Raw genomic sequence first — 22198 nt, 5'->3', positions numbered from 1 at the left:
TACCTCTAGGAGAGAGGTGGGGCACTATGGAGATATAGTCCTAGAGTTGCAGACTTGGGCAGGATCCTTGAGGTGTCCTCATGAAGCCCACAGTATTCAGTAGCAGGATGGATCAGTGTCAGAGATGCAGTCAGATTCTAGAGTGACAGTTGTAGACTAGTACTAGTCAGATGATGAGAAGCGCAGTGCAGTGTTGGCAACAATGTAGAGTCAACAACAATGCAGATTCTTCAGCGGACAATGCAATAGGTAGTAGCAGTCACGACTCGAGAGACAGATGCATCATATTGAAAACAGTCGATTCAATATTTAGGATGCTTCTCAGTTGCAGTCGTTGCAGTTGCAACAACAATAAATGAGAGGGAGTTGTAGTGTAGATGCATAGTTGGTAGTAGTATAGCAACCACACAAATGCAACATCAGAGTTGCGCAGTGGTTGGTGGGCAGCAACATTCAGTCATAGTGACTAGACATCAACAACGTGACAGAGGGATGATACAAAGAGAGGGTGTTGTTGCAGCGGTGGTGCAACACTAGAACACCTTCCTCGCTAAGAGGGAGTGTTAGTTTTTGTAGCATCAAAGGTGTTCTAGTCTCGAAACTCTGTGCAGAGGCTAAAACACAGGAGTTCTCCATAACCCAGAAATCGTTTTTTGAAATTCCACCTAAAAGTGTCTCAATTAGATTATCAGACTATTTTTTTATTATTTCCTTAGTCTAAACTTAGGAAATCTGGTTAATTAATTAGTATTAATTGAGATAAGGTGTGAATCATCTTGAAACTCACACGGATCGACTCCGATATGATCTTAGCCCTTGATTAAGTTTTAATCTTGGTCGTTGCAGGTCCAACAGAAGATTATAAGAAGTCGATGGGTAGATGGAGAACACGCTTGTGACACACACAGAGATCGATTTCCTTGGAAATTTTGATTTTCCAAAGGTAGTAGTAGCTAGAAGAGTTCGATCGAGAGAAGGAAGCAGAGATAGAGAGGGGCAAGAACAGTGAGTCCGAAGGAAAGTTTTTCCAGGTCTGGAGAGTCAGCGACAGGAGGGTTGTATTTCCCAATGGAGCTACGCAATGGCAGCATAAAAGGCTTCAAAGGGAGATCGATTTTGCAGAAGGAGAGAGAAATTTAGTAGTTGTTGGTCCAAAAAATATCTAGGAGGCCTAGTGAATTTCTCAGCTAGGACATCATTTTTCCTTGCAGTTTCAGGCTTAGCGAGTTGGGGTCTGCGTGTTAGTTTTTAGTAGCATCGGAAGTTCTCTAGCCTTGAAAATTGTTGGATAGACTAAGGCACACGAGTTCTAAAGAACCCAGAAATCGTTTGGTGAAATTCCACCCGGATTGTATTTTATTAAAATAATTAATATTTTTAATGGGGTTCCGAAGTCTAAACTTAGGAAAATTAAAATATTAATCGGTATTAATCAAAATATGGGTGAGAATGATGTAGAAGGTGGATCAAGTCATGTTTTAATCTTAGCCGTTGATTAGAGACTTAATCTCGGCCGTTGAAGACTCAATAAGAAAAGTATAAAATGGAGGCTTGGGGTTAATTTGGAAAGACACAGAGAAATTGAGGAAATCGATTTTCTGAGGTGAGAAGTTCTCAGGAGGAAAATCGATTGGGGAGATCTTGCAGCTGAGGGGCAGAGAGAATCCAGGAGAAGGACTTCCCGGAAAATACATAACAGAGAGGCAGAGAGAGCTTGTAGAGAGGTAGCGCAACAGTCGGGAGAGATGTCACAGAAAAGCTTCCTATCACACATAATCCAAAATTGCTGGAACAATTGAAACTACCGGGAGAGCTGATGCAGAGGCATTGCAGTAGCCGAGAGAGCTAACACCGAAAAGCTGCCTATCACGCAGAATCCAGAAACGCCGGAACAATCGGGAGAGTTGATGCAGAGGGCAGAGAAGGTGATGCAGGGTTGACAAAGAGCCTGAAAAGTTGATGCAAGGCCAACACAGAAATAGCTTCGGCTAGCCAGTCTTATGCCGGATCAGCGGAAATGTTGCCGGGTGAAGTGAGGTAAAACTCAGATTTTCCGCCAGTATTTTATTTGTAAAGGATTGCTAGATGAGCATCCTAGATTTGTATTTAGATATTTCTCCTGCATAATAATAAACCCTTAGAACTGCTGTACTGATTTTCCCGCTGTTATGAAACCAGCTCAAGAAAAGATAGAAAAGATAGATCAACGCCTTAGATTCAGCCTCTTCGAGGGGGCAACCTCCTTTACATTACATAAATGAACAATTCTTCGATGATACAAATGACAAAACCTCCTTTCTATATATAGGAGTCTAAGGCAGTGTTGATAATATCGCCGATATCTCGGCGATATTCGTAAATATCGCGCTATTTTCTGCGAAACGAGATATCGGCCCTAAAATATCGCGATATTTTCCAACTTTGAAAATCACGCGAGAAATCCGAAATATCGGCGATATATTCCAAAATATCGGGCGACAATGGTAAATATCGCGGCTGGCTGTTAAAAAATTTCCGCGCGGGCTGTATAAAGGGTTTTTGCGCTTGGTGTTAAGTCATTTTAGTTTTTAACTTTTGTTTGAGCGCTGGAAGGTGTTAACACCGTACAACGTTGCTGGGAGATGGGGGCAGCATTTCTGGTATCCTCAGCATTTCTGCGGGGGAAGCATTTATGGGCACTTCATAATAAATAACACCCAAAATCTCTTTAGATTTATAGAGAAATCCTTGCCTGGAATTGATTTATTTTCACATTATGTGAATCCTTTATACAGGAAAACAAAATAAACACAAACCCTTGCTTAGAAATACTTTTTCTCCAGGTTAAGAAAATTCACTTTACACGAAATGAAACCAACTTCAACTCATAGAGACAGTCAAAGAAATTCTTAAGATATGGTTTTATTCCTAAAGCTTGCAATAAGATAGATCTCATCTTTTGGATGTCAATTAACTTCTGAATATGTTTCCAATAAGATTATAGCAAAACATGCTTGGGGGGACAAAAAGTGGAGAAATAGATACAATTGGAAGGGTATGATGAATGTTTTGAGTTCTGAAAAGATACATGATAGAAACAACTGGGATATCAGAATTTGTGATACTCATTTTGATAGAGATTTGGTCCTATGTTAATCTGGATGACTTCCCACATTGCTGAATAATTCTCAGCTTTCAAGAAATGAAGAAATATCAATTGCATCGTGAACTCTACAGCCATTTATTTATCGCGAACAAATAAGACTAGTCTCTTGCTCTTATCCTTTATTTGAATGCAGCAATTTCTATTGCTTTATTTGATTTATTTGATTAAAGCACAATACATAATAAACAAAAAAAAAAATTAAGGCTATTTGGCAACCTCATCAGGATCAGTTGATTAGTCACCATTATCAATTTCAAAAACAATAATATGTTACATCTGAGTCTATCAAGAAACTAGGAAGTTTATCTCACAGAGATGAAAATATTTAAATAGAAGCTTAAAGAAGAGAGAAAGTAAGACTTCATTGAATTACATTTGGGAGTAATGGACATGGGCATATTTGAGGATAGATGATCAAAGCTGAAATAAAAGCAGCAACCTTCCAGCAAATGAAGGTTCTGAGCAGAAATGAAGGTTCTTCATATTTATGTGCCTGTCAAATGAAGGTTCTGAGCAGAAAATCTGCATAGAGCTTATTGCTTGTGCTTAAGAATTGCCTTATCTTCCCTCAATCTGATACCAGGGATAGCTTCCAGGTGTTTGACTTTTGTCAATCCCCTTGCTTGTGACCTCAAACTAGTACTAATATCACCTCCAAGTGTCTCTCTCCTTTGTCAATCACCTTCCTTATAAGTTATAACCTCAATCTAAGTACTAGTATTATATTAGTAATATGATGCTTCTAGGTGTTTATCTCCTTTGTCAATCAAAAGTTAAAACTAGTACTAATATCAAATTCAGATGTCTATGTCCTTTGTCAATAGCCTGCTGCCTTACTATCATATCATGTTTCCAGGTGTTATCTCCTTAGTTAATCCCTTTGCTTTTGAGGGTCAACAAGTAACCAACATCAAAGTAATAGATGCTGTATAGGTTAGGATATAGTATCAGGGATCAGCAGGATATGTGATGTTATTTTGTTTGAGTCCTTGATTGGACAATTATCAATTTATCACTATCAGGGATCAGCAGGATTTGGTATCGACTTTGAAGTTTGATGTATCATTTCTATTTGACATCATATATATCAATGCTTTCTTCATATTTATGTGCCAATGTGTTTAGTTCATGTTGTTATTGCTTTATATGTTTAGAAATCTGAAAAAAATGAATATATTATGCATTTTTTATGCTTGCCGATATTTGCCGATATTTTCGCCGATATTTCCGATAAGATATTTTCCGGACCCTCGCCGATATTTTCCCGATACCGATATTATCAACACTGGTCTAAGGAGTCACAATATAACGCAGCCGACTTAACAATAATACTATAAAGCCACAAAAATAACAATAGAGGGTTTCTATGGGGCACAATAATAACAATATGGGGGCAATAGGGGCACAACAATATTAATAAGGGATACAACTACAATAGTAATGGGGTAATCACTAGTATTATAGGGATCTAACACCCGCATTGGATTTTCCGGGGACTATTGTGTCCAAAAATAAGTGTGTCCTATGAATCTCGTTCTTTGCTCTGTTTTTTGTTTCATGAGATCAAATATTTAATTAGTGTAGGCTACAAAAATAATTTGCTTCAATATTCAGAAGAATAACTTGACGAATGTAATTTAAAAATCAAGTAGGTGAAGTAGATTCAGATTTGTTGCAGCAGGGATTCCTTCGAGTCTAGGAACTTTCACATGGTATCAGAGCATTGATTTTGGAATAGGAAGAGCAGATCCAGTGCTAAGCAGTGAGGTCGAACGCTGCACTTGGCAGCGATTCAAATCCCCTTGAAGGGATTGCGTAGTCCTTGTCGAGAAGCAGATCCGAGGAAATCTCTCTCTGAGTGAGATGACAGAGGTACGATTTCTAGTTCGTGAATTTGCAAAGGCAGAGGGAGTGATGCAGAGCCTCAGCGTAGTGCTTGAAGGAAGCATTTTCTGCCAGGGCAAAAATTCGCTGGAAAAGAACGAAGACATGTAGAAGGGGAATTTTCTCCTCAAAGAACTTTCCACCAAAAAGTTCAAATTTCTCATTTGCTGAGCAGCTAAGTAGTGCTAAGCAGTGACTAGAGGAGTCAGTTCGACAGTTGGGTGAGATGGCATCGCATGGGCTCATTGATCAAGACAGGCTGGAAGGAGCTTCCATCTATGTCATATGGAAGACCAGAATCTTAGTTGTTCTAGAGGAATATGATATCGAGGCCTATGCCAATAGTGTTATAGCTGTTCCTGTTGACAACGATCAAAAGAAGAAGTACAAGGCTGAGCAAGGGTAGGCAAAGAGGCTCATTCTTGATGGAGTTCGAGATCATGTGGTCTCAGACTTGCAAGGCAAGGATACAACTCGAGAGATGTGGGAAGCCTTGTCTTCTCTGTATGAAGGCTCTTCAGAACAACGAAAGATGTATTTGGAGCAAAAGTTGTCGCAGACTTTGATGTAGAAAGGAGAAGGGGTGAACCTCTATCTTCAACGTCTTCAGGACACTAGAGACCAACTTGCTGTAGTGGGGCCCACTCCTCAGCGAACCGCGATGGTGACGATAGCCCTGAATGGAGTCTCGAATGAATGGCAAGTTTTTGTCCAAAGCATATTCGACAGCGAAAAACTACCTTCATGGGAGGAGATGTGGGTGGCTCTTCAACATGAGGAGTTAAGGAGAAACCTAGTGAAGGTCAACCTCAGTGGCAGCAGTGGGAGTGGCACAAAGACGAAGGAGGAGGAGAATGCAACTCTAGCATCGAAGGGACAGCAAAAGTCGAAGCGAAAGAAGGACATTTTGAAGGTGAAATGTTTCAGTTGTGGTGAGATGGGCCACTATGCATCCCAATGTCCTTTGAAGAAAGAGGACAAGGATGAGAAACATGATCCTAAGGCTGCTTCAACAAAGATTGACGAGGATGAGTTTGCCATGAGTGTCCACACATCTCCGAGAGGGAGATGGGGCGATATTGAGTTGGAGGACTACATGTGGGTAGGATCTTTGAGGAGTCCACCTATTGGATCAATTCCTTGCTATAGGAGCCCCAGATTCAGCAGTAGCGAGATGGACTTAGTGTTAGATGATGTAGTGGATTGTTTGGAGGACAGATGCAGTGGCTTGGGAGCAGAGACTGATCAGCGTAGAGCAAGGTTGGTAGCATTGCAGTTGACATAGTGCAAGAGTCAGCAACAGCGCAAAAGATTCAGAGGGTTAGAATCAACAACGGTCAGATTCCAACATTCATTGTATTATGCTGAACACAGTTAAGTCCAACTAATTTTGGATGTTTTTTAGTTGCTTCTCTCAGCGATTGAGTTGCAGTACGGATGCAGTGTTAGCAGTGGCAGTGCTAGCAGCATAGCAGATGCAACGTTTGAAGGGAGTTGTAGAACAAATGTAGCAGTGGCAGTGGCAGTGTCATGGGCATCAGTATAGTAGTAGCAACAACACAGTGTTGGTGGCAACAATAGTGCACAAAGGAGGTGTTTCAGAAACAGAGCAACATGCAGGTGGACATTGTTGCTAAAGCACTTTCCTCGCTAAGAGGGAGTGTTAGTTTTTGGTAGCATCGAAAGTGCTCTAGCCTTGAAAATTGGTGGAGAGGCTAAGGCACATGAGTTCTAAAGAACCCAAAAGTTGTTTGGTGAAATTCAACTCGGATTGTATTTTATTAAAATAATAAATATTTTTAATGGGGTTCCTAAGTCTAAACTTAGGAAAATTAAAATATTAAGGGTATTAATCAAAATATGGGTGAGAATGATCTAGAAGGCGGATCAAGTCATGTTTTAATCTTAGCCGTTGATTAGAGACTTAATCTTGGCCGTTGAAGACTCAACAAGAAAAGTATAAAATGGAGGCTTGGGGTTCATTTGGAAACACATACAAAGAGATTGAGGAAATCGATTTCCTGAGGTGAGAAGTTCTCAAGAGGAAAATCGATTGGAGATATCTTGCAGCTAAGGGGTAGAGAGAATTCGGGAGAAGGACTTTCCGAAAACTACAGAATAGAGAGGCAGAGAGAGTTTGCAGAGAGGCAACGTAGTAGCCGGGAGAGCTGATGCAGAAAAGTTGCTTGTCACACAGAATCCAGAATTGTTAGAACAACCGAAATTGCTGGGAACAACCGGAACAACCGGGGAGCTGACGTAGAGGCAAGATGGTAGCCGGGAGAGCTGATGCAGAAAAGTTGCCTGTCACACAGAATCCAAAACTGTTGGAACAGTCGGGAGAGCTGACGCAGAGGGCAGACAAGCTGACGCAGGGTTGACGCACAGTGCAGGAGTCAACAACAACGCAGAAGATTCAGAGGGTCAGAATCAGCAACAGTCAGATTTCAACATTCATTGTATTATGCTGAACACAGTTAAGTTCAACTAATTTTGGATGTTTTTTAGTTGCTTCTCTCAGCAATTGAGTTGCAGTACGGATGCAGTGTTAGCAGTGGCAGTGCTAGCAGCATACCAGATGCAGCGTTTGAAAGGGAGCTGTAGAGCAAATGCAACAGTGGTAGTGGCAGTGTCATGGGCATCAGTACAATGGTAGCAGCAGCACAGTGTTGGTGGTAGGAACAGTGCAGAAAGAAGGTGCTTCAGAAACATAGCAGCATGCAAGTGGACATTGTTGCTAGAGCACTTTCCTCGCTAAGAGGGAGTGTTAGTTTTTGGTAGCATCGGAAGTGCTCTAGCCTTGAAAATTGGTGGAGAGGCTAAGCTACATGAGTTCTAAAGAACCCAAAAACCGTTTGGTGAAATTCCACCTAGATTGTATTTTATTAAAATAATAAATATTTTTAATGGGGTTACTAAGTCTAAACCTAGGAAAATTAAAATATTAAGGGTATTAATCAAAATATGGGTGATAATGATCTAGAAGGCGGATCAAGTCATGTTTTAATCTTAGCCGTTGATTAGAGACTTAATCTTGGCTGTTGAAGACTCAACAGGAAAAGTATAAAATGGAGGCTTGGGGTTCAATTGGAAACACACACTGAGAGATTGAAGAAATCGATTTTCTGAGGTGAGAAGTTCTCAGGAGGAAAATCGATTGGGGAGATCTTGCAGTTAAGGGGCAGAGATAATTCGGGAGAAGGACTTTCCGAAAAATACAAAACAGAGAGGCGGAGAGAGTTTGCAAAGAGGTAGCACAGTCGCCGGGAGAGCTGACGCAGAAAAGTTGCCTGTCACGCAGAATCCAGAACTGCTGGAACAACCCAAATTGCCGGGAACTGCGGGAAAAACCTGGTGAGCTGACGCAGAGGCAACATAGTAGCTGGGAGAGTTGACACAGAAAAGCTGCCTGCCACGCAAAATCCGGAACTGCCGGGAGAGCTGACACAGAGGGCAGAGAAGTTGACGTAGAGCCTAAAAGGCTGGCGCAGGGCCTATGCAAGGTACGTGCAGAAATAGCTGGGGCTAGTAAGTCTTGTGCTGGATCAGTCGAAATTTTGTCGAGCGAAGTGAGGTAAAAATTACTCAGATTTTACGCTAATATTTTCTCTATAAAGGATTTTGCTAGATGAGCATCCTAGATTTGTATTTAAATATTTCTCTTGGATAATAATAGACCTTCATAACTGTTGCACCGGTTTTCCCACATTGGGTTTTTTCGAGGACTATTGTGTCAAAAAATAAGTGTGTCCTATGTATCTTGTTCTTTGCTCTGTTTTCTGTTTCATGAGATCAAATATTTAATTAGTGTAGGTTGCAAAAATAATTTGCTTCAGTATTCAGAAGAATAACTTGATGAATGTAATTTAAAAATCAAGTAGGTGAAGTAGATTCAGATTTGCTGCAATAGGGGTTCCTTTGAGTCTAGGAATTTTCACACTGCGCAAAGGCTGTACGACTGGCCAGATTTGTTAGTTGTCAGAGCAGGATCAGGCCTGGTGTTGAAGTATTTGCCTCACAAATATTTCGGCGAGATTATTTTGCTATTTGGATTGCCAGTTGGGCATTCATAGATTGTACTCAAAAATTCACTGCTACATAATAGTAAAAACCCTTAGTTGCTGCACCGTTTTTCCCGCATTGGGTTTTAACGGGGACTTAATGTGTGTGCTAGCATATTTCTCAGTTTCCAACGCTATTATTTTCAGTTTTATACATGAAGGTTGCAGTGTGATTTATTCGACAGTTGTTGTAGCAAATAAACTGTTAATTAATTTACAATTAGAAGAATTAATTCCAGTTGTTGCAATAGGATTTCAGACTGGAAATTTTCACATTAAGCTTCTACAACGATGTTACCTTGGTTGTGAGACTATCTATGCTTTAAAAATATGATTGTCTTCATGTATGTCTGTGTCTATATATAGATATCAAAACTCTATTGGAGACAGTAGAGTTTCTATCAAAAAAATTCTACATTGTGTACAAACTTTGGTTGTAATGTAGTAGTAACGGAATTCTGACTCTTAGAGTAGCATGTGTTGTTTATGTATTGATGAATCATCAAATCGAGCTATGGAGGATGTATTTTGTTTGTCTACCATCAAGGAATAATGTCAAATATATGTAAACGCTAATTCGTATGACATGAGGACTTGGGAGCCGAAGGACATGAAAAGGAGTATTCGACACAAGACACCTCATCCCCAGAAACAAGATATGATACACATTTTATATCCATCTATTGATATTCAAAAAAATTAACTATATTTAAAAAAATAACAAATTAGAAATGCAAATAAAGGTCCATTTTTTTAATAGAACATTTAGAAAACACTTGCAATCTCTTCAAATCTTGATTTTATTTTTCACTTGCACAATGAGAGACTGTAAGAGCTCTTTTTGTGTAGCTGAAAGTGAGAAAATAGTAATGAAAAAAATGTTTTAGGGCATTTAGGGCATGTGTCTGACATGTGTCTTGTATTAGGACATGTGCCAAACATGTGTTTAACACACAGGATATGGACACGACAGGCTTAGACATAATTATGAACAGATGGAGTCATAGATACAAAGGCTCATGGATAGATGCACTCCCATCTGTTGGAATTTCTATGTCTGACATGTTAGAAACCCTTCATGCACTTTACTGATTTATTCCTACCTACTTGTTTTGTTAATTAACAAGTTATTTACCATGTAAATACTGGAAATAATATGCAAGTACATGCTCAACACATTACAGATCATCAACTGAAGGAAATAGAAACAAGCACACAAGTGACACCATGATTTTTTGACTAATGTCCCCAGAAAAACCCAATGCAGGAAAACCGGTGCAGCTATTTGAGGGTTTTATTATTAAGCAGCTCTTTTCTGAGTACACTGGGTGCCAAACTGGCTAACCTGACAGAGATAAAAAATTTGGCAGCAATACCTCTCTTCGGAAACAAGTATTCGGAAAGGTTGCTCCACGAAATCCCTCTCCAGCACAATCTGAAGCTTAGCGTCAGCCCGCTGGCCTCTGCGTCAACCTGAAACCCTTTGCATCAGCCTACTGAGGCTCTGCGTAGCCTCTGGCTCTCTGCATCACTCCTGCAACCTCTGCATGGATGATGCAGGCCCTTCTGGCTTTGCACAGTCTTCACTGCCTTTGCGTGGCTCCCTCTGGCTCTCATCGGCCTCTTTCTGCTTCTGCGATGGTCTCTCGGCACTGTCCTGCCTCTCTGCCTCGTACTCATTGCCCCTCGCAGCAACTGATCACTAATTCTATCTCTCTTAGCAAACCCCGCTCTAGAGAATAGAATGACTAATCACTCTGGTGTGTTTTCCAAGTGACCCTCAATGTTATGCTCTTAACCTGCAAGATGATACAAGAATACCACATATGCGCAGAAATATACCCAAAACATAGAACAGTGAGAAATAACAGCAGGTATTTTATTATTCAGAAAGTAATGTTCACTTGCCTCTTTGAGGGGGCAACCTCCAATAGAGCAGAGCTCGATTACAAAATAAAACATGATGCTTCTTGCAGGGAGTCCCTATCCTTTATATATGACTCATACATGTAATACCATGGAGCAATACCATGGTTCTTATTAATACCATCTATCTAATACCATGGCCCATTTGCAACTAACTGTGGTCCCGTCATTAAATGCGGGTTAACCACTTACAATTATTAATATGGGCTTTATTGACTCTTTACTTAACTATAACTATGACTCGATCATACTACATAAATAAGGGGGTTAGGGTGGGACCCTAACATGCCCTCCCCCTTAAGAATAGCCTTGTCCTCAAGGCTGAAGTTGCGGAAACTGCTGAAGAATAGTGGCTGGTTCCTAGGTTGCATCTTCTAGAGAGGTGTCTTTCCACTTGACGAGGACTTCCTTGATCATGCGGCCACGCAGGTGTCGTTCTCGTGTGTCGAGGACCTGTTCAGGTTGGAGCCAGATTGACCCTTCGTCATCCAATTCAGGTAGACTGGTTTGAATTCTGTAATTGTTCCCAATCACTTTCTTGAGGCATGAGACATGGAAAACTGGATGGATTTTTGCAGTGGGTGGCAAAGCTAGCTTGTAGGCCACTTCTCCAATGCGCTGAAGTACTCGATATGGTCCGTAGAATTTTGGAGATAGTTTCTGACAACCCTTGTATTTGAGTGATGTTTGCTTATATGGTTGCAGCCTCAAAAATACCTGATCCCCTTCTTGAAATTGGCGTTCTGAGCGATGCTGATCTACCTGTTGCTTCATGCGGTTTTGAGCTTGATGAAGATTCTCTAAAAGATGGGCGAGCATGGTTGTGCGGTTCTGTAGGAGTTGATCCACTGCTTGTACCTTTGAGCACCCCTTGATATAAGAAGTAGGGGAAGGAGGGAGTTGACCATAAATTGCTTCATAGGGAGTCACTTTGGTGGTGGCATGATAGTTGGTGTTATACCACCATTCAGCTAGAGGTAACCACTGTACCCAAAGATGTTGCTTTTCTGAAGTGAAACATTTAAGGTAGGTTTCCAGACATTTGTTGACTGCTTCAATTTGACCATCTGTTTGTGGATGATAGGAAGTACTGAGTTTTAGTTGGGTACCTTATAGCCTGAAGAATTCCTGCCAAAAATTACTGGTCACGATCAGACACAATAGAAGTGGGCATGCCATGCAATTTGAAGATCTGATCCATGAAAGATTGAGCGACCAAAGTCGGTGTAAAAGGGTGGGGTAGGGCACAAAAATGAGCATACTTAGAAAGTCGGTCCACAACCACCATGATGACTGACTTGTTCCCTGACTTTGGAAGACCTGTAATGAAATCCATAGAAACCTTCGTCCATATTGATGCCGGGATGGGCAATGGTTGTAATGTGCCTGGTGCTTTGACTGTCTCCCCTTTGTGGCGCTGACAGACATCGCATTCCGCTACAAAAGTAAGAATGTCCTTTTTCATGCCTGTCCAAAAAATGATCTTCTAGTGCGAGCATATGTCTTCTGAAAGCCTGAATGTCCTGCAGTGGGGGATGAGTGCAACTCTGCCAAAATGCGGCTTTTGAGGGTGGATGTTGCTAATATTACAACTTTGTCCTTGTAGCAAAGAATCTCATCCTGCCACGAGTAGCCCTTGGTGGAATTTGGATCCGCTTGCAATTGAGTAATGAGTTGGGAGAGCCAGGGATGTGAAAACCATTCCCTGCGAGCCTCTTCAATCCATTCTGGAATGGGAAGGGAAATTACGAGCAGGGTACTTTCCTCAAATTGGCTAGATAATGCATCTGCTACAATATTTTCGCGCACTTTCTTGTAAATGATCTCATAATCATATCCCAGCATTTTGGCGAGCCATTTATTTTGTTGTGGTGAGGATAGGCGTTGCTCCAAAAAATATTTAAGACTATGATGGTATGTGCGGATTTGGAAACGTCGCCCCAATAAGTAAGGTCGCCAGGTATCTACTGCATGTAAGATGGCCATCATTTCCTTCTCATAGGTAGATTGTCCCAGATTCTTCCCACTTAGTTGTTGGCTTGTGAAGGCCAAGGGTCGACCTTCCTGCATTAAGACCGCCCCAATACCCATACCCGAAGCATCACATTCAATGACAAAAGATTTGGTGAAGTCGGGTAGTGCTAAGACTGGAGTGGAACACATGGCATTTTTGAGAGCTGTAAAGGCCTGTTGTGCTTCATCATTCCAGAGGAATGAATTTTTCTTGAGGAGTTGAGTGAGGGGTTTCACAATGCGACCATAATTGCGGACAAATTTTCGATAGTAGCTCGTGAGACCCAAAAATCCTCTCAGGCTCTTCAAGGTCTTAGGTTGAGGCCAATCCCGCATTGCCTGGATCTCTTTGGGGTCCACCCTGACACCTTCACGCCCCACAATGTGGCCCAAATACTCAACTTCTTCCATGCCAAAAGAACACTTGGACATCTTAACAAATAATTTATGCTTGCGGAGCAGTTGTAAGAGCAGATCTACATGCTGAAGATGTGCAGCCCAAGTGCGACTGTAGATGAGGATGTCATCGAAGAAAACAAGGACAAATTTTCTGAGATATGGTTTGAGGAGGTGGTTCATAAGGCTCTGAAAAGTAGATGGGGCGTTACAAAGACCGAATGGCATGACCAGGAACTCATAATGGCCTTCATGAGTTCTGAATGCAGTGTTTGGAATGTCGATTTCTTTCATGTGAATTTGGTGGTAGCCTTAGCGAAGATCCAGCTTAGTGAAGAATTGAGCCCCATTTAGTTCATCCAACAAATCATCAACAACCGGGATGGGAAATTTATCTTTGACGGTCAACTTATTGAGGGCCTTGAAGTCTGGACACATACGCCATTCCCCATCTTTCTTGAGCACCATGACCACCGGTGATGAATAATGACTAATGCTGGGATGAATGACTCCTGCTTCCAAAAGTTCCTTGATTATTTTTTCTATTTCATTCTTTTGGGCGAACGGATATCGATATGGGCGCACATTTGGTGGTTGGGCCCCTGGGACCAAAGTGATGCTATGATCATGTTCCCCTCTCGAGGGTGGAAGCTCATGAGGCTTGTCAAAGACTGGCAGATGGTTATTTAAAATCTGTTGCATCTCAGGATGAATCGGAAGCGAATTGGGTTCGACGGCGTGGATGGCATTAAATTGAGCTATAACTCCATAATGGCCCTTTTTTAACAATTTTTCCATCCTATGTGAGCTGATGATAGAGGGAGTTCCCGCCTGGAGTCCGCGGAGGGTATGTGTGGAGTTGTTCTGCTTAAAGCTCATATATAACTCCTGGAAATCCATTGTGATTGGCCCAAGTGTGCGAAGCCATTCAGCATCGAGGACAATGTCGCACCCTCCCATGTGTATGGCAAACATGTGGGTCTTCAACTGATAATCCCCCATTTGAAGTTTGACATTTTCACAACGACCTTCACATTTCATTGTTCCCCCATCCGCAATTTGGACTTGGAAGTTAGAAACGGCTCGTACAAAACAATGCACTGCTTCCACGACTCTTTGATGGATAAAATTATGTGTGCTTCCACTATCAATCAAGACTACTACTGGGCGGTGCTTAATAAAACCTCTGATTTTGAGAGTTTGAGGTGAAGAAATCCCTGCCAAAGCATGCAGCGAAATAATTGGTTCGTCAGGGACATTGTCCTTCTGGTTGTCCTCTTCATCCTCCTTAGGTTCCTCAAGTGGTGGGGCTTCCTCCGATGAGCTGTAATCAGTAGCATCAATTTGAAAAAATTTGGGCTCCTTGCATTTATGACCTGGGGAGTATTTTTCATCACAGTAGTAACATAATCCCTGCTTTCTTCTTTCTGCCATTTCTGCAGGTGACACCTTTTGAACCTTAAGTGTTTGAGTAGTGTTGTGAGCCTGTGGGGGGCAACCCTTGGCGGTGAAATTTGGGTGATTGGACTGGGCCGCTAACGCACGTTCAACTTTACGAGCTACCCTGCAAGCCTCCGACCATGTGGGAGGGTGGTGCAGTCGGACGTGAGCTTGTATGGCCTCTTTAAGACCACTGATAAAACATTCTGTGTAGAACGCATCTTGGAGACCCATAGTGCGGAAAGCTAAGGCTTCAAAGGCTGTAATATATTCATCCACTGTGCCAGTCTGTCGGAGCTTAGTGAGACGACCCAAAAAAGCAGAGTCATGATCAAAGCGCTCTATAAGAGCTTTTTTGAAGGTGTCCCAAGTCAAGAACCTTCCATTGCAACGTTGATGCCATTGCCACCATTGCCATCTTTCATTGTCCAAGTACATGCTCCCCACCATAAGCTGAGTCTCATTATCTAAGATGTAATTCAGATTGAAATACTGCTCCATTTGTGCTACCCATGCTGCCGGGTGAGAACCATCAAATTTATGCATATCCAACTTGGGTGGTCGTAGACGAGATTGTTGGTGGGTGCCCCAGAGGTGAAGAGAGTGGCTAGACTCACCCTCACTGTGTTCATTGCCAATATACACCTCCTCGTGGGCTTCCGCCTTGCCCTTTGAGAGTGCGTTAGTTATTTTCGTCAGCTGATCTTGGAAGTCTTTCAAGGATTGTTCAAGTTTGTCGATCTTCTCATTGGCCATAGCTTGAGCTCTAATTTCTACCATGCACCGATCCGATGTACTTGAAATTTGGGACTGCTGAAAATTTTTCTGCATTAACAATTGAATGGTACCACCTTGCTCAGCTCGTTGTCCTGATTCTTATGGGCTAGATCACCAATAAGCGCCTTGGGGGGTCTCAGATATATATATATATATATATATATATATATTTTTTTTTTATCCTTCTCTCTGAAAACTCCTAATGGAGTTTTACTCCTTGCTTAGGAATACTGCAGTAGCCGAATCCCCAAAATGTCAATGCTGCCAAAAGTCCTGCGAAAATCACGCCTCAGTATAGGAACCCACACAACTACTCAGATCTGGATGGCGGCTCTGGTGGATCTGAGAGATCTGAATGGCTGATCGGATAAATCTGAGTGGCGGAACAGATTGCTGCTGCGGATCTGATGGATCTGAGCTGCGGGACTGATTTCTGCTGCTGCTGCAAACCCCACTTGCGAGATCTGATCTGGCAGAGATTATGCGTGCTCCAGAGATAGAAAAGGGAACTATGGTCTCGAGGAGTGTCAGGTGCTACAGATCGCAATATACATAAGGGTCTGATAGTAGTACTCGGCCCAATTTTTCAGGGCACTAACCAAGGAGGATCAACCGTACCCTTAGCCGTACAACCCGACTACCCTATCGTACGTGCGAGTAATCTCTCCGAGTGCTGTTCTCGGTGTACTGTAGCAGCCAAACGACTGACGTTTTATCTATGGCGAGGTTTCAAGGGAGCTAGGGGGCTTCCGATATACCAGAGGGTACTTGGAAGACAGTCCGTGCACGGTTCTGTCTAATGCGCTACTACTTGAAGGGGTACCCACAGGGGTTACAAGGGAGTCCAACAAGCGTGACCACCTCTTGTATTTCCTGCGTGCATGCCTCCCCAAATCCGCAGGTTTATGTGCTCAACGACCGATCCCATGGTTTAAAGATGCCGGAACACGTCTCTAGCCAAAAAGAATTTGCTAAAAAATGGAGATCCCACCGGCCCTGGAAAACGCTTTGATACCACTTGTTATGCTCTTAACCTGCAAGATGATACAAAAATACCACATATGCGCAGAAATATACCTAGAACATAGAACAGTGAGAAATAACAGCAGGTATTTTATTATTCAAAAAGTAATGTTCACTTGCCTCTTCGAGGGGCCAACTTCCAATAGAGCAGAGCTCGATTACAAAATAAGACACGATGCTCCTTGTAGGGAGTCTCTATCCTTTATATATGACTCATACATGTAATACCATGGAGCAATACCATGGTTCTTATTAATACCATCTATCTAATACCATGGCCCATTTGCAACTAATTGTGGTCCCGTCATTAAATGCAGGTTAACCACTTACAATTATTAATATGGGCTTTATTGACTCTTTACTTAACTATAACTATGACTCGATCCTACTACATAAATAAGGGGGTTAGGGTGGGACCCTAACACTCAAACCTCCTCTTATACTTTTCTCGTTGACATATCGACAACCGAGATTAAGTCCCTAATCGACGGCTAAGATTAGATCTGTCTTGATCCATGTCTTTGGACCATTCTAAGATAGTTTTATATTAATTCACATTAATATTTTAATTTCCTAAGTTTAGACTTTTAGGGACTCCATTAAAAATAGTAATTATTTTAATATCTCCCAAACTGTTTAGAATCTGCCCAAACCCTTTCTGGGTATTGGAGATCTCATGTGCCATAATCTCTCCACCAAATTTCGTGGCTAGAGCACATCCGACGCTACCCCAAATCAACACCATCACTATCACCTGACTTAAAAATCACCACCTACCTGTGTAAAACACAGATCCTCTTTGCCCTCAACTTGGTTAATTGATTTGAAGACTAATAGTGTATATGATATACTATTTACTTGAAGCACCTAAAATAGTGCTTGCACCAAGAACATACTATTATACATAAAAGCTAATATTTAAGTTCACTTGTTGCCATCTTTGGGATCAATTGTAAATCATCATATGATTCTTTGAATTGAATTCAGATCACGGAGTGATATTCAACTTATCTTGTTTAATTTTTCTTGCCTTCAAGTTGAGTCTGTTTTGACAATCTGTGTGTCCTTTGTCTGTTCTTGAGGGTGCTATCCTATTGAATAGGATTTGCTTTATGGAGAGAAATGAATTCTTGTTTTGCAGTAAGAACTATATTTATGTAGTGGTGATTGTATCTTAATCAAGCATTTGCATTTGGTCTGGCAGTTCCTATTCCGGTTATCGCATCATTCAAGAAAGTGAAGAGTCTTGTTAGTAACTATGCATTGGTCACAGCAGCGCTGAGAACGTCTTCACAACTAGTAAGTTTTTGAGCCAAAAGAGCTTAGCAATTTTTGCAAGAGCATTTGAGACATTATCTGGGTTGCATTTAATAATTATTATTTGTTGTTCTGTCAGGTTGTAAGTGAAGATGGGAAGAAAGTGAGAAGAGTGACACCAATGTCAGATGCAGAAATTGAAGAATTGCAAGTAATCATTCTTTATATTATTGTTTTCAATGATAATTATCAATATGGACCTGCTTTTTTATGTTTCTTTCACATTCTGTGAATGCACCATAGTAACCATTCTTCCAATTTGCAGTCCCGTACAGTTGTTGCAGAAAATCTGCCAGAAGACCATACTAATGAAAACATCGAGAAAATATTTGCTGCTGTTGGCAAGTATGTAATTGATGCCAGTTTATGTTTATATGAATTTCTGATGATTCCATCAATGTGGAGGTTGTGTGAGTATTATATGTATGGATTTTGAATAATATCTCTGCCATACAGTGTGAAGACTGTGCGTATTTGCCATCCTCAGGCAACTAATGGTTCGGGCCTGTCAGGTTCAAGGTATCCAAGGACTGACATGCTTGTCAGTAACAAGGTAAATGAAGTAGTGAAGTACACTTCATTTATTATTAATTGCAGTATCAAATTAACAACGTTCACATTTGTTTCTAATTGCCATAGTGAATTAGCCTTTTCATGTGTCTTGAAAATCTAGGAGCAAATTAAGGTTCATAGGCTGGACTGTCAATAACATTCTCTAAAGTACTATGATATGTCAGTCTCTTAGGTTTTCAGTGTAGGGTTCAGCAAAAGGAAGGTGATAGAAATGGTGCATATATTATTGCTTCTGTAGCTTGAATGTATCTGTGATTTTCCTGACTTGAGTTTATGGTGCTCGTAGCTGCATGCTCTTGTGGAGTATGAGACAGTTGAACAGGCTGAAAAAGCTGTAAGTTATAGTGAACATATACAAGCTACTCAGTTCTACTGAATATTGTATAGGATGAGAAAACTTTACTGTTTGTCCCTCATCATCTTTCTTTTTATTTTATTATATTGGTAATCTGACCAGGTTGCAGAACTGAATGATGAGAGAAACTGGAGGAGTGGTCTTCGAGTGCGATTGTTACTTCGACGAGTGGTATGTTATATTTTATAGCATGTTAGTCTTGATTCTTTAGTAGCTTTTGCTTTGGAAATTTAATGTGCCATGGAAACGATATAGTCTCCCTAATGACAAAAAGCAAATGGACATCCAACTTTCAGAGCAAGTCCGTTCATCAGACTAAAGTACGAAAAGCAGCAACTGAAAATATTGATAGCAATGGTGAAGAAGAGGAGGTATCCACATCCGAAGCAGTTAATGACAAACAATTCGAAGATTCTCCACACCAATCTGAACGTCATGAGTTTATGGTGTGTAATTTTTCTCTTCATCATGTTTTGCATTGTAGAAGTTAAGATTGGATGTCCAGAGTATTCTAGTTGAATTTCTTTGTCTTACAGGGTGATGAACAGCACTCTTCTGAAGGAGGAAGAAGAGGCAGAGGGCGAGGATGGGGAAGAGGTCGTGGCCGTGTTCAACTTAGTGTTGGGCGTAGTCATCCAGTTGGCCCACCACAATGCTCTAGTTCCTCTATCATTGAAGTCCAAGGGAAGCAACCGCCAGGACCTAGAATGCCAGATGGGACACGGGGCTTCACCATGGGTCGTGGAAAACCATTTGCTAGTGCAGCAGTTTAGGAATATGGTTTGATTAACTGGAACTCTTTTGGCCTTTGAACTTCATGTTTTGAGGATTGTAATCTAGAGTACATGTTGGACTCTAACAAAGGTCTTGTAATGAGTTTGTTTGCCTTACAGAGGTTGTCTTTTGATTTGTGTTATATAGGTTAAGGACACTGACAAGATGTTGATAGAAAATTTTTATGGGTCTATCAATCATATATAAAGAAGGTCCACTTATAAAAAGGAGATCGGTGTTATGATTATGGATATCTGTACAAATGTAATTGTCTTCACCTCCTTTACATGAAAAGGATGAATCAGGACAGATGCAGTACACAAGTCAGAAGGGTTTAGATTTGTTTCATTTTATATAATGTAAAATATTTTCCAGTAAAATATTGAGTGAGGTGTTTCATTTTGTGTTTTGCTGAATTCTGGAGCTTCATAGAACTAGGTAATATAAAAAAAACATACTATAACTGTATGTGGCTATGATTTTTGTATGCCATTAAAACTGTTTACTTTTCATTACTATAACTGTATGGCTTTGATGATCTCCCAGAATACTTAGTGTAAATTTTATCACATTGTAACCGTTTGTTAGAGGGGGCACTAATTCAAGAAGAAAGCAATAATAATTTTCCCACAAAATGATTAACTTGAGTAATTTTTTATTTTCATTTTTTCAAAATATCTCCTTTTCTGCCATCCGATCATTGGTTACCCTGCCCCTGGCATGAGTTCCATTCACGGATTTCAAATTAATGAGACTGAGTGGAAGTCCCATGAAAATTTGACTGATAGTTGCCCCACAAACATGGCACCTAAGCTGATGGAAGTCGTGGTCACTGTTGTGTTGCCCATTTGTATTTTATTAACACATAATGTACAAGTTCTCATTACATTTTTAGCTTTCATGCATAACTAATACTGTTTCCTTGTTTTTTGGCCATGATTTTTTCCCATTGGTCCCCATGATGTGGTCATGCACATCCTTTTCCGTCTCTTCTTCTGGTCATTTGAATTTAGAGTAAATTTGCACTGGCTCTTGCTGCCCTTCTGTATCTCTCCACATCTATGTACAATAAAATTTCTTTACATTTTTGCATTTTCTATTCGACTTTTCTCCTTTGTGCATGATGTGGTTTCAACTTTGACATTCTTTCTGTTTTTACCTCTCCTCTGAAACAGCAGTGAATGTCTATGTGAATCTGTATAATTGATACATAGCGCTGATATTTTGTGTCACGTAGGATGTGGAACTTCGATTTTCTTGTCAACAAATGAGCCCGAAGCTTTTGTAAAAACACTGACTTGTCATTGTTCTTGAGCCACTACCACTGTTCAAGAAATCGAAGAAATGATTGTTGAGCATTTGCAAATGATGCCGCGGGTGCATTGTGATAGTAACATTTGTTGAGGGCACTTTTATCGTAGTAACATTTGTTGATTCACCCATTTTCCCAGAGTAGGGCCCCTCTTATATTTTTCTTTTGACTTAGTTGCTTTTTCCCAACAATGTGATTTTTCTTCTTGGTTGCAAAGTATTTTTTTCTTCCTACTAAATTACTGTTGCACTGAGTCAAAACATATAAAATGAGCACTGTTGTCTATCTTGGTAGCATTCATTTGTTACCGCCCATCTTTTACTTGTTTATTCTCAACTGGTATTACCTTGTAGAGGAATTGCACTAGATTTTTTTAGTGCAATTTTGCATAAATCAGTTAATGCAAAAGAAGAATGTCTGGTTCTCGTTTGGAGAAGACTGCCATATTGTAATTTCATGGTGATAGAAGATTGGGGGCTACAGAAAATAATATAGTATATACTGAAGCTTTAGGGGACAATCATTAGATTATTTTGAATTTTTTTTGGTTGGAAAACTTTCTTGGGGCTCCTTGCACTTCCTTACATTTCGTGAATGGGTATTTAGCTTAAATGCTGTTGGCATACATGTGCTCCTAACTTAGAGGGAGTTGGGACTCCACTAGACTTGAACCTATGACCTCTAAATGATCTTTGCCTTAAAACTAGTTGATTCAAACTGATTGACCAAACCTGCTTCGCATATTTTGTACACATCCTTTGTGTATTTCATTCCACATTAAAATAATTACTCCGATTTTTTTTTTGTGTGTCAATCTTATTTGTTATCAAACTCTTGCTTTGCCATGTGTAAACCATTGAATATGGATCTATCAGAGTAGCATAATTAGCCTTTTGAATAGATTGAAGAAGGTAGACGCACCTATATCCCTTCTTTGTATGTCATGCATACTCTAGCTCCCAATGGTCCCATAATGATCTCTTGTATTGCCTTGTGGATCAGGTCAATCGGAGTTTTGAGAGCGCTTAAAGAACTCCCCTTATTTTGTACACATCCTTTGTGTATTTCATTCCACATTAAAATAATTACTCCGATTGTTTTTTGTGTGCCTATCTTATTTGCTATCAAACTCTTGATTTGCCATGTGTAAACCATTGAATATGGATCTATCAGAGTAGCATAATTAGCCTTTTCAACAGATT

General features: G+C 40.6%; 1 protein-coding gene across 1 annotated transcript in view; it reads left to right on the top strand.

Moving 5' to 3' along the window:
• LOC149260280 (la-related protein 6C-like) overlaps window positions 1-20196 on the top strand; it is a 190060-nt gene extending 169864 nt beyond the window's left edge. The window contains exons 3-10 of the mRNA XM_089420011.1: window positions 17870-17964; window positions 18062-18133; window positions 18248-18327; window positions 18439-18535; window positions 18842-18889; window positions 19013-19081; window positions 19207-19356; window positions 19447-20196. Coding sequence (XP_089276137.1) covers window positions 17870-17964; window positions 18062-18133; window positions 18248-18327; window positions 18439-18535; window positions 18842-18889; window positions 19013-19081; window positions 19207-19356; window positions 19447-19683 — 848 coding nt within the window. The 3' untranslated portion in view covers window positions 19684-20196. The remainder of the gene's footprint in view (window positions 1-17869; window positions 17965-18061; window positions 18134-18247; window positions 18328-18438; window positions 18536-18841; window positions 18890-19012; window positions 19082-19206; window positions 19357-19446) is intronic.
• The last annotated feature ends 2002 nt before the right edge of the window (window positions 20197-22198 follow it).

This window comes from Pinus tabuliformis, chromosome 6 (assembly GCF_031772625.1).
Source record: "Pinus tabuliformis cultivar Carrire ecotype Pingquan chromosome 6, CPIR1, whole genome shotgun sequence".
Lineage (NCBI taxonomy): Eukaryota > Viridiplantae > Streptophyta > Pinopsida > Pinales > Pinaceae > Pinus > Pinus tabuliformis.
The sequence above is the reverse complement of the archived record's forward strand: the minus strand, read 5'-3'. Positions and strand labels throughout refer to the sequence as shown.